This window comes from Xenopus tropicalis, chromosome 4 (genome assembly GCF_000004195.4).
Source record: "Xenopus tropicalis strain Nigerian chromosome 4, UCB_Xtro_10.0, whole genome shotgun sequence".
Lineage (NCBI taxonomy): Eukaryota > Metazoa > Chordata > Amphibia > Anura > Pipidae > Xenopus > Xenopus tropicalis.
In genome coordinates, this window is record NC_030680.2 from 34348462 (window position 1) to 34361746 (window position 13285).

General features: G+C 40.9%; 1 protein-coding gene across 3 annotated transcripts in view; it reads left to right on the forward strand.

The window, feature by feature from the left end:
- The window catches only part of lrrc56 (leucine rich repeat containing 56), a 38527-nt gene that overhangs the window by 21675 nt on the left and 3567 nt on the right, over positions 1-13285 (forward strand). For all 3 annotated transcript variants that reach the window (XM_012962390.3, XM_002938704.5, XM_012962389.3), the window contains 8 exons: positions 1755-1815; positions 5954-6050; positions 6562-6759; positions 8674-8851; positions 9103-9300; positions 10025-10089; positions 10654-10784; positions 11944-12107. In XM_012962390.3, the coding sequence (XP_012817844.1) occupies positions 1755-1815; positions 5954-6050; positions 6562-6759; positions 8674-8851; positions 9103-9300; positions 10025-10089; positions 10654-10784; positions 11944-12107 (1092 nt within the window). The remainder of the gene's footprint in view (positions 1-1754; positions 1816-5953; positions 6051-6561; positions 6760-8673; positions 8852-9102; positions 9301-10024; positions 10090-10653; positions 10785-11943; positions 12108-13285) is intronic.

A 13285-nucleotide genomic window follows, 5' to 3' on the forward strand; every position in this document is an offset into this window, starting at 1 on the left:
ATTGAATATCGCTGGTTAACGTAGTTATATTTCATGCCCCACCTTATACATTGCCCATATTTATAATCTGCAAGTGGATTGGCTAATTAACATACCTCTAAGTTGTCCCTGCCCATACAGGACAGTCCTGATATGAGGTTTGGGGCTTTTTCAGAAGCAAGTGGGGTTTGGAGCAGATCAGCATGTAATTGTTCATGTCAGTGGTTAGTTGGGGAGTGAACTAAAACAACATGAAATTGAACTCTGTAATGTTGGAAATTGGGAGTTTTCAAATGATTTAGAAACAGTTTACATAGCTTAATGATAACCTCTGTATTTTACAGGGGTGAGTTAATCCTAGGTCCCAAGTCTTCTGCATATCCCTTAACTCACTCTCTCTTTAGATGTAGCTTCGGACACTCTGCTAGTAGAAATCTGAAAACAAAGTTTACAAAAGTCGAGGTATTGCAGCATTTGTAGTTTTTGAACAAGAATTACGTCCTGAGACTTTATATAAAGCCTGATTTATTTTGTGCATAAAAAGGGGCACTTAATCATAGGCGAATACACTTAACCTGTAACACATTATTGAGATGAATTACTTTTCTGTTCAGTGTTACATTTTCATAATTGTTTTAGCCTGTGATAAAGAGCCCCTTTTTAATCCCAAACCGCATAGGCTTTTTGTATTGTCTTGGGATGTAATTCCTGTTCTTTAAACAATTCAGTTTATCTACCAATATATACTTGGTAGTGTGGCCCAGGTTCACATGCCCCAAAACCTTCAGCATAGAGGGTACAAATCCAGAAACAAAGAGGCTGAAACTGGGTGCTAAAGTAGAGTTATTGTTGTTTTGTAGTTTTTTTTTATTGTTTTGGGATAAAATTCCTGTTCAGTTAATCACTTTTTTTATTAAAGAAAGCTGTAGCAGGGCCGGAACTAGGGGTAGGCAGAAGAGGCAGCTTCCTAGGGTGCAACGATTGGGGGGCGCCAGGCAGGAGCCTCTCCTGCCTACCCCTAGTCCTCTTCCTCTGTCATTAGCGGTGGAGGCAATGACCGTTCGGATCGTGCCCCCCCTCGCACCTCTCCCCCCCCCTTGCTTGTGCTTTGGCACGCATGCGCCGTGGGGGGGGGGAGTGGCCAACCAGGTTGCCTAGGGCGCCCGGTCAGCTTGCCCGCCCCTGAGCTGTAGCATCTATAGTTTGGTCCACATTCAGTATCAGCATCTTTGTTTTTGGATTTATACTGGCTGCACCCTATAATGAAGATCTGGGGCATGTGCACCTAGACCCCCCCTCCCCATCTAAAAGTATATTAATTTCATATAAACTGCTTATTGTGGATCACTTTGCAGGTTGGATTTTTCATGGTTTCATGTACCCATAAAAGGAGGAACAGTCACGTATTATTACAGATCTTGACATAAGAGCTGGCAGTTCTTAACAGGCTGTGGGGCAGGCGCAGTTTCCAATAAACTAATCTCTCCCCGCTTCCTGGTGTACATGTTGGACACAGCACAGTATATTAGAACAGGACTGAATTGGGCAGATGAGAAAATATTTATCTCCAGTGGCGGAAACTGTAATTCTTTCCTGCAGTGAGATGTCTTTAGCAAAGGTTCCCCTTTATATAGCATGGTATTCCACACTGTGTACCTGGGAAGAATCCATCTGACAGCACTTGTAATGAAAGTTCATTGAATGTATTAGATCTTGGGGGATTGCCAGCTGTCTGCAAAACTGTAACAATTGTATTTTCTCTGTGTTTTTCCCAGGTTCTCATCTTCCCAACCTAAGGCAGCTGAAACTAAATAACAGTATCCTCACATCTGTGAGGTAAGGAAATTGGTCTCAATACTCATAATAATTATAGGGCACTAAAGTGCAGCCTTCAAAATGGGTAAATGGACCTTACAGTGGAGGAAATAATTATTTGACCCCTCACTGATTTTGTAAGTTTGTCCAATGACAAAGAAATGAAAAGTCTCAGGACAGTATCATTTCAATGGTAGGTTTATTTTAACAGTGGCAGATAGCACATCAAAAGGAAAATCGAAAAAATAACTTTAAATAAAAGATAGCAACTGATTTGCATTTCATTGAGTGAAATAAGTTTTTGAACCCCTACCAACCATTAAGAGTTCTGACTCCCACAGAGTGGTTAGACACTTCTACTCAATTAGTCAACCTCATTAAGGACACCTGTCTTAACTAGTCACCTGTATAAAAGACACCTGTCCACAGAATCAATCAAGCAGACTCCAAACTCTCCAACATGGGAAAGACCAAAGAGCTGTCCAAGGATGTCAGAGACAAAATTGTAGACCTGCACAAGGCTGGAATGGGCTACAAAACCATTAGCAAGAAGCTGGGAGAGAAGGTGACAACTGTTGGTGCGATTGTTTGAAAATGGAAGGAGCACAAAATGACCATCAATCGACCTCGCTCTGGGGCTCCACGCAAGATCTCACCTCGTGGGGTGTCAATGGTTCTGAGAAAGGTGAAAAAGCATCCTAGAACTACACGGGAGGAGTTAGTTAATGACCTCAAATTAGCAGGGACCACAGTCACCAAGAAAACCATTGGAAACACATTACACCGCAATGGATTAAAATCCTGCAGGGCTCGCAAGGTCCCCCTGCTCAAGAAGGCACATGTGCAGGCCCGTCTGAAGTTTGCCAATGAACACCTGAATGATTCTGTGAGTGACTGGGAGAAGGTGCTGTGGTCTGATGAGACCAAAATAGAGCTCTTTGGCATTAACTCAACTCGCTGTGTTTGGAGGAAGAAAAATGCTGCCTATGACCCCCAAAACACCGTCCCCACCGTCAAGCATGGGGGTGGAAACATTTTGCTTTGGGGGTGTTTTTCTGCTAAGGGCACAGGACAACTTATTCGCATTAACGGGAAAATGGACGGAGCCATGTATCGTGAAATCCTGAACGACAACCTCCTTCCCTCTGCCAGGAAACTGAAAATGGGTCGTGGATGGGTGTTCCAGCACGACAATGACCCAAAACATACAGCAAAGGCAACAAAGGAGTGGCTCAAGAAGAAGCACATTAAGGTCATGGAGTGGCCTAGTCAGTCTCCGGACCTTAATCCAATAGAAAACCTATGGAGGGAGCTCAAGCTCAGAGTTGCACAGAGACAGCCTCGAAACCTTAGGGATTTAGAGATGATCTGCAAAGAGGAGTGGACCAACATTCCTCCTAAAATGTGCGCAAACTTGGTCATCAATTACAAGAAACGTTTGACCTCTGTGCTTGCAAACAAGGGTTTTTCCACTAAGTATTAAGTCTTTTTTTGTTAGAGGGTTCAAAAACTTATTTCACTCAATGAAATGCAAATCAGTTGCTATCTTTTATTTAAAGTTATTTTTTCGATTTTCCTTTTGATGTGCTATCTGCCACTGTTAAAATAAACCTACCATTGAAATGATACTGTTCTGAGACTTTTCATTTCTTTGTCATTGGACAAACTTACAAAATCAGTGAGGGGTCAAATAATTATTTCCTCCACTGTATACCATACTATTTCACAGGTCTGGACTGGGATTCAAAATAGGCCCTGGCATTTCAAGTACACAGTGGCCCAAACAGCCCCACAGGCCCACTAAATAGTGACTCTCTTTGGTGTCTTTTAGCAGCCCCTCTGGCAATTGCCAGAATCCACAGATTGCCAGTCTGGGCCTGCTATGTCAATGGGCCAAATGCTATTAAATAAATATTCTTAACCATTAACATTGCACAGTATAATAAGAATAAAGTCACTTGCTCCTCAAAAACACTGTATTGTGATCAGCTTTTAAGCTTGGCATCTCCTGTGTTATTGTCTAAGCTTTCGCCATACAAATTGATCATTGGCTTGCTTCATTTATACATCTAGTTCCAATGCACTAAAATGGACTAAATAAATCACTAACTAGGGCTGCTGCTAAATCAGTCATCACTGATTAAATGAATGTTTGGACTGAATAATACTTGTAACTGGATTTCTACCAGAAAGGTAATTTAACCTCCTACGCAGCACTGGATTTGGTCAGCTCAGCTTTTTCCTTCCTGTTGCAGCAGTGTCCCTCCCCAAGCCTGATGTGCCCCTGCCTTCATCTGGCATCCTCCCCAACCTCTTGTTTAGACCATGATGTCATTCTCCTTCCCTTCATTGATTTAACAGGCACTCATGATGTCATTGGCTCTGGCTTTCCGGCTGATGCTATTGGAAAGCACATAAAATTGTGCTGACGGTGAAGGTATTGCTGCTCACAAATGTCAGCAGGAGAAGGAATGTAAATTATACCTTAACTTGGGTGATATTACAGAAAAGCTGTGGGTGGAAGTACAGTGCCGTAATCAAGCTAAAACAGAATGTGACATTATTTAATATGCCTCCCATTATATAAGTATTATTATCATCCATTATTTTTATAATGCTAGCCCGTTTTAGAGATTGTTCATGATTTGTGTCAAATAGGGCCTGTTTTGAATCCCAGTCCTGGGACGCTTTGAGGTATCAGTAGGCCCAGGGCAAAGAGCTTATTGGTGAGCCCCCAAAACTGCTCCAAAAAAATTCTTACAAAACTACCCTCAAGCAGGGAAACTTAAGAGTAATATTGCAGGAAATTACATGAGTTCCATGTGTGCCAACCTATACAACCATGTGGGAATAGATAAACTGTATTCGCAAATACCAGTTTTTATTAAAAATTATAATATAATAAAGTTATTCTTTGGGAACATTTGTTCTAATAAAAAGTAAGATAAATAATTATGTTGAGCTCTTTCAGCTGAATAAAATGAGGGAGAATGCTTCAGTCAAAAGTAATAGCAAATTAAAGTCTGATGGTGGGCATCTGCCCCCTTTGCCTATTTTTTAAAACAGCCCTGCGTATGTTCTTGCCCACAGTGTAAGGCATCTCATTCACACACACTAGGGTCAATTTTATTAGGAGCCAATTAACCACCATGTGAACCCTACCTTGTTGATAAAATCAGTCAATACCTATATGTGCCTGCAGAGCCAGAAGATGCACGTGTCTAGAGCACAACAGGATGGGGGGGGGGGGGGGGGGGGGGGCATCTTTTGCCTGCTTGCCCTAGTTTTGGCCCATGTGAATCTCTGGGTCTTGGTGTACATGTTGTATGTGTTGTGGCTGACGCTTGCTTTGGGCGCCCTCAACCTGACACTGTGTGCCTGGATGATTAAGGAAGAGCATGACATTGATAGTAGGTTGTGTCCTTACAGGATACCTCTTTTATACTATTATTTCTTTTTAAATAAAAAGATGTATGTGTGAATGTAAGAATGTATTCTCTATTTTATATTGTTTGCCATTTCTCTGTAATGTGCTGTTCTTTTAAATTGTGCTTTACCTGTAGAAGCCATGAATAGATGCAAGTGTTACATTTATTCATACCAGGCCAGGACTGTCTTTACTTAAAATTAACATAATAATTCAAACTTGTATTAAATTACATTCCACTTTTGTTTTAGTTTAAAAATATCTATAGTTTCCTATTTTTTTTACCATTATTAAGTACTAATTTAAAAGTTGAGCTATTTTCCCCTTCCTTTAGAAACAAAGCAATTTGTTTAGAGCTCCCTATCTACCTTTAGGCAAACAGACCTCTCCACTGTCTAAGCAGCAGCCTTTGAGCAGCTCATGATCAGGGGCTTCCCAGTGGACTGGTAATTAGTTTTATCAGCTTCTCTGGTGTTCTAAGAGATCAGGAAGTGTCAGGAAGTACTAAAGTGAAACTGGCTTCACATTCTTGTTTATTGCCAGAAGATAGATATTACTTAATTAAAACAATAGGCAAATAGTATTTTTAGTACAAGCCCTATTCATTCAGTTCACATTGAAAAAGGGGTGTATACTGTATGTTTAATATAGATATTATTAAGAAGAAAATTGTCAGAATACAAATAAGGTAACGTTGCTTTAACAACCAATTTCATAATTCTTTCCTTACAGAGACCTTGGTACCTCTCTGTCACAGCTCCAGGTGCTATGGCTGGCTCAGTGTGGCCTTACCGACCTTGATGGCATTGCCTCCTTGTGCTCATTAAAGGTGAGAGCGACCTTTTCTGTACTTTTATCATCAATAAAGTATGGCATGGCAGTTAGCATTGCTGCCTTCCAGCAGTGAGACTCTGAGTTTGATGCTGATCTAGCCACTAACTCTGGTTTCCTCCCACACTCCAAAAACTGGCCTTTGTATGTGTTGTGTCAATGTGGTGGGAGATTTCGTCTGTAAACTTAATGGCACAGTGAATATAATAAACAAAGTATGGTAATAATACTTAAAGGGTTTATTAAGTGGGATATATTTTCAAGCACTGGCAGGGGAGATTTCAAGGTATTGTCAGGTGTTTTATTGCCCACCCAAGTTCCGTCTGTTGCAGCCAATCGCCACTTCTAAAGTGGAGTGAAAAATGAAATGTGTTCTTACTAACTGAACAATCCAATTTCAGCAATAATTGTATGTTAGGCTATAAAAATGATAACTATGTTACCCGCCTAACCTGTACTGTGGTTCTCTGTGCCAGCTCGCTTATTGATAAACACCCTTTGCCCTACAGGAGCTGTACCTGGCTTACAATGACTTGACTGACCTGAGTGAATTAAGCATGCTGGAAAATCTGGAGGTTCTCGACCTTGAAGGAAACAATCTAGAGCAAATAAAAGAGCTGCAGTATCTAGCACTGTGCAGCAACCTCACCACCCTGACCCTGGAGGGTAACCCCATCTGCACCCGGCCGAGCCCGGAGGCTGCTGAGGTAATTTCTTACACTATAACAGCCTTAATTCTGCCCTAGGTATTGTATTTCAAACACGACATGCTAATCTTTATTTAACAAAGATTATCATAGAAAATATTTCATATTTTCATATCAGTCCAAGCATTATCTGCTAACATAGGGCAGGGGGAAAATGTGGCTTTTATGTGGCTAATAACTGGGGACGCTGATAACCTGATAAGTGTATGGAGCCTCATGATTACTGATGGCATTTTTGCTTTTTGCATATGATGTTGGTGGACACTTTAGGGCCAGGGGTTAAGAAATGCTGTTTGTGCCATCACAGTGGTAAAGTTATGTTAAGTCTAGCCTCCTGCCTGAACGCTTTCTGTCCCTAGGCTGCCATTCTAACAAGGTTACCCATCGTTCTGTCTCCATCTGGCTCTCCAGGCTCATCTGATTTCACCTCGAATGAGATCATCCGTTATGGATGTCTGGTGTCACAAGCAAATCAGTCTGCATGATGAGTCCAAGATCCTGTAAACTCTTAATGAAGTAGTCATGCAAATATATACATAAAATAGGAAACTGAAAATACCCAATACAAATTTATATTCCCTTTCTGTCTTTTCAGCAACTAAAACAAAATATTTGTTAGCCACATTCTTGGATGTTGCACTACAAACTGATATTTGTTTTCCAGAGCTATGTGATCAAAGGGCAAATGAATATAAAATATACAATTTTTTTTTTATGCGGCACAATACAGTAAAGGAAGCATGGGTTTTCTTTTATTCCAATAGAATATTTCTCAACTCAAGGTAGAGCAAGCCCATTGAATTGCTATTAAATTCTCTAAGCTGAATGAAACCTTAGGCATAGGGTAAATGCAGGGCCAGCCCGCTCCCAGCCACCCTCTTGAATTTGGAGAAGAAAGTCACAGCCCTAGTTCTCAATGCCCCAGTGTAACATTGGGTATATTAACCACTTAACTGTGCAATTTATAGCATATAATTGTTTGATTGTTTAAAAGTCACCAGTATGTAAATCTGTCAGTACGTTTTCTGAATGGGATGCCAGTAATGGCTCCAATCCTTTGGCTCCCAGGCCAACACATTACATGGTTGGTCCTTGCAGACCCATCAACTTGCCCATATATCATTCTGGAAAGCAATAACTAGCTTTTTTTGTTACAAAAATGAAAAGTAAAACCCCATCTCATTCTGTATAAGATGGGGACAAGTGGCTGAATATTTGTGTAATGTGACCACACATTATGGCCAAAACTTGTCCTGACAGCCAATTTGTCCCATAATAAAACTAAGGTGCAGGGCTGTACAGTCTCAGATCACTTATATGACCAATTATACATGCTGAACCCATAGTGTGATACCACAGTGATAACACCACACTCAGCAGGGCCCACACACAAATACTCATTCCACTATGTGATACATAGACGTGTGAAAAAGACCCAAATAAAAATATCCGTGCAAGTTTAGCTATCTTAATATTTATTTAATCTCCATTTTCCAATCAGTTGTAGTTGGATGCCTCACCGTAGGTTGCTGAGCAGACCTCCATTGGCACGCTTTATGTGTGGCCAGTTTTATGCTTCTCTAATTGCCCTTTGACAGTCAAGAGTTGTTGGAAAGATACAGCCTTTTGGCCTTACCAAAGGTTGCCTATGCAGACCTCCATTTGCATGACGGGAAACTTTGCCACATTTGCTAGAATAATCTTCAGCCCTAATAACAACCATACATGCCTTGTGTCTTCCTTCTACTTTAACGTTTTTCTCTAGAAAAAAATGTCCTACAAAACAACAGAGTTTTTTGAATAGAAATATGTGCTACATGGCATGTTATCAAGATCTAGGCTCTTCTAGCCTAGTGCAAACAAAAGAAGTTTCTATGTACATGTTACTAAGTGTTCACTGGTCTTTCCCTTCAGTCTCCAGACTATAATTATCGAGCTGATGTTCGAAGTTTAATCCCTCATTTAAGAAATCTGGATGATGCTCCAGTTGACCAGATTACCCGAGCCTCTCCATGCATGCCTAGCCCCGACTGGCTGATGGTGAAGGACTATATCAAAGAGAGCACGGGGGACCTGGTGGATGTAGGCTTGGGTGAGTAACATGGTTAAATGAAGCTGTTCTGTAAACATTCCACAGTAACATAGCATACCCATAAAGTTTAACCTTTCCATAGAACACTAGAAATTGATTCTGAGGAAAGCAAAAAAAATCCCTGGCAGGTAAGTGCTACACACCATCAACTAAAATATTGCAACTTACACTTCTCACTGTATCCCTTGCACCTTCCTAATATGATTCCTGTTCATCCCATCTAACCACATGTAACCCTCTTGTGTCTGAAGGCAATGGAAACTTATTGAGGAAGAAGAACCAAAGACCTGCCACTGCACAACCAGCCCTCACGGGAAGACCCCACTCTGCAATAAGGCCAGCCAGTGCAGTGAGACCAGCTACCAGTGACCAAGGCCCAAGAGGACTTCTTCTTACCGAATCAATAGAAGATAAAGAAGTTGAAGATGAAGCTAGTGACTTAACCCACGGTAGGAGGATAAACAAATGGGCTTTAATTGTTGCTTTATCTTACCAAGTCACATTGTTTACTTGTCTTTTTTGATTTCGGCATTACCGTTCGTATTGTTGCTTGGGAAAATATGTTAGCACTCCAGCCCATGAGGAGGAACACTAACTTTATTCCAAACCATACAAACCATATTTTATTACATGCCTAATAAAGTTATGGATTCTGGGAATTGGCACTAACTTTGCAAGAATTCTTAACCAGGGCTTCAGGTTTGTTTCTCAGAAGGTTCAGGGGAACCTTGATTTTTGATCTGTGCCATGTTACCCTGTAAACAAACACATGGCACAGATACAAATGTTGATTAGAGATGTAGGATATATGGCACTGGCACTATGATGGTTTTATGTTGGCACCACAGATTCTAGGTTGTATGGTGCAATGGTGCTAATGGGGTTAAGCAATGCACTCAGACACTATACCAATAGGTGTTGACCTGCTAGTGTCAGAAACTCTATCATTCAAGGCCATTTATTGTACAAAAGAATTCAACCATTACTGGTTAGCTTTTAATTTATTGCTATTGGGTAAACAACACAGGACACATGGCTTACTGAAAGAAACTTTATGAGTAAGTGCTGTATACAGTATTTGAAGTCAGTGTTCTATGAAAGGCTATGATTCTAGTGACAGATTTGTGGCAATGAAGTATGTTTCTGACTGTGCATTTGTGTGGGGTCCTCTAGGTGTTGGTAGAGTCATCTGTGGGAATCCAATCAAAGCCCTCCGAGCTCGGAAGGAGAAGTTTGTGGTAAGCATTGATCTCTCCCTGGGGTCACAGCATTTTTACTCATCGATAAATACCAGCCCCTCTTTATGACTGTTCCCGTGTGCCTGTCCATGTATCACCCACCCCGGGTCCTGCGATTGTATAGATGTTATAACTGATTTGGTACAACCATCTGTGTCAAAGTGATGCATTGGAAGGGACATGGTACGTTTATTCATAGAGACCCTGGTCAGAAAATGTTATTGGCAAAAGTACAAATGACATATTATTATTACACTGTAATCTGGATATCCAGTTATTAACCCTCAGCTGTTAATTAACTAAGCTTCGAGCCTCCCATCCTCAAAGGTTTTGCTGAATTTTGTGTTTAACAATAGCTTGAGTCAGGGGTAGGACACACCCTGATTTACATACTGTAAATTTTGTTGTAAGTAATATTGGCCCCTGTTTCACAGTGGTTCATACATGACTAAAGTTCCATTATTGTACCAGAGCCGATCCCATAGGTTTGGCCCAAACTGTAAATGAGGCGTTATGGGTAAAATGCTTTGGTATATTCCAGTCTAATAAATTCACCATTGTTAGTCTGCTCCAGTGATTCCTCTTCAGCTATTAAGCCAAGACTGCAGGCTGGTGGACACCACTGAAGCCCCACTGGACAAAGACCATGAAGATGTGTTTGCAGAGCTAAGGGCCTGGAGAGAAAAGCACAATGTGTAAGTCTAAAGAAATAGGCAGGACAGGAGAGTTGCATGTGTCAAAGGGGTTTATTATCCACATGCATTGGCTTCATACTGAAGCACAATACAACCTGTTGTGTCTAACCCAGTGGAACATGATCACAAGTAGAAACATGCAACACAAGCTTTAGCCCAAATAGTAGACCAACTAGGATTGCCACCCTGTTGGTATGTGCCCAGCTGGTATTACAAATTAACCCTTCCCTGATTAGCCGCCTCTGCTCCTGCACGTTTCCCGCCTTTTAATGTCATCGCCAACCCCCACGTGCCATCACTGCCCGTCTGTGACTCTAATGCCGGTAACATGCCACAAAAAAGGTGGCAACCCTAAGACCAACAGAGGCACATCGTTACACATACCTTTATTTATAAAGTCACAGATGCACATGACACATAGTATTATTTCTCTGTTCATTTGCTCAAAATCTACCATCAGCTCTAGCCATATCAGTATCATTACTGATACTGCCTCGACCTGCTCTTATGTAAAAAAAAAAACGAAATTCCAGTCCGGAAAAGCTGGCCTTTTGTTCTGATTTTGTTATTCACTCTACTGATATTTACTCTAATGTAAATATCAATGTCATATTGATATTTATATGTATAGGGGTTATTTTCTATTCATGGGCCAATCAGCTGCCAATTTGGTTAGTAGCTAATAATGTCATGGGTTTAAAGGAGAAGAAAAGGGTCAATCACTGGGCGGTGCCAAAATGTTAGGCACACCCAGTGAATGTAATCACTTACCTTGTACCCCGGCCTGGTGCTCGGGGTAGCTGTGAGACAGTGAACCTTTCCTTCTTCTTTAAATGTGTTGAAAATGTTTTTAAAATATAAGTGACATATTTGATCTTTTGTGGAAACATGCAAATCAGATCATCTTTCCATATGATTGGAGGAAAGTGGCCTAACATCTTGCTGTAGGTCCCAGTGACACCTTGTTGCTCCAATGTAGCAGATCCACTTGTACATAATATTTAGTTGTCCTAGTTTCATGTTAGTCAGTCCTACTCAGTTCTCTGGCATTTTATGTGTTTTATTGTACATGGCTCTATTCATGCTGTTGGTACATTATGTTCATAATAATCACACCAATCTCCAAGTTGCTAGGAAACTCTGTTTTCTTTTATCTTAGGGTTTTACAAAGATTCCAGGAGGAGCATACGCCACAGATCTTGACGATCACACACAGTGAGGAGGAGGAGGACAGAAGTGCCAGCAGTGAAGATGAGGAGCTAAAAGAATGCTGGGACTCTTCTGACAATGCCAGCCCCTCCCCCCTTCCTCAGTCGCCTTCAGGTAAGTTGGCAGGTGTCACCTAACAAGTACCCCCTTTCTATAAACTTTAACATAAGCATAACTGTCATATGCTATATTCTCTGCCACATTAGAAGCCTTTACCCCACCTTCCTCTATAAACAGGGTGCTTTATTGGAAGGCAGATAAGGAGCTCTGAATAAACAAAACTTTCCTTCCCTAAGCTGCCTAGGAGATGAGCAGTCGAGAGGTTTGGAGCAGAGGCTTGCCTTGGGCGCCCAAAACCTTTGGCCAACACTTCTTCCAGTTAAATGTCTCTGCTGGCACTTGCAAAACTGCAGGGTATTTCAAAATCATAGTTCTCTCCAGACAGCAGTGCAGCTAATGAAATTTATTGGTAAAAGTGCGTGGCTTGAGGGATACTTAGACTGGTGTTTTTTGCAAGGAAATTAGAGGCAATAATTGGAATTCAGGAAATACAATCTGTGCAAGAACAGTAAGCCATTATCATTATTGTTTATTAAACCAAATCAGAAATAATTCAAATATATACTGCTTTACAGTAAACATATTTTTATATTAGAGACAGTATTGTGATAATTAGCTTTTTGCATCTATTTTGGCTTTACTGAAGTGGTTAAACACTGAGTCTTAGTTACCCATTTTGAAACTGATTATTAATCACCACCACATGTGGGGTTACAATACTCTCCATAGTTGCATTGAGACATGGCCTTTGTGTGTGACTATACTTGCTTTGCCTGCATGGTAAATAGAGTGCAGCTGCCCCACACTGTGTGGAGATCATGGAAGATGTAAGTCACTCAGGCTTGACAGACATAGGAATATTATACAGAGAGCTGTAAGTGCATCCCTGCCCTTGATGGAAAATAATTCAATATTCCAAGAGATGTTTATTAGCACAAGTCAATTCAATTTAGAAAAACAGATCTGAAAACTGTAAGTGTTGCATGAATACTGCTCTGCCCATTGTGACCCTAGTAGCAATTACAGCGTTTGTATGCATTACAGAGCATTGGAGCCAAATGGATCTCATCCAGATATGTAGGTTCCAATTGTGAATGGCCATTTGCCCAAGGCAATATGTCTTGGTTTGCAAAAATTACAACACCTGCCGTCATTTTTTGTTTCTGCATTTTACCTTAAGCACAGGCACCCAGGTTTCAACTCCCTTCGTATGGTGTGCTAACTTTAGTTGG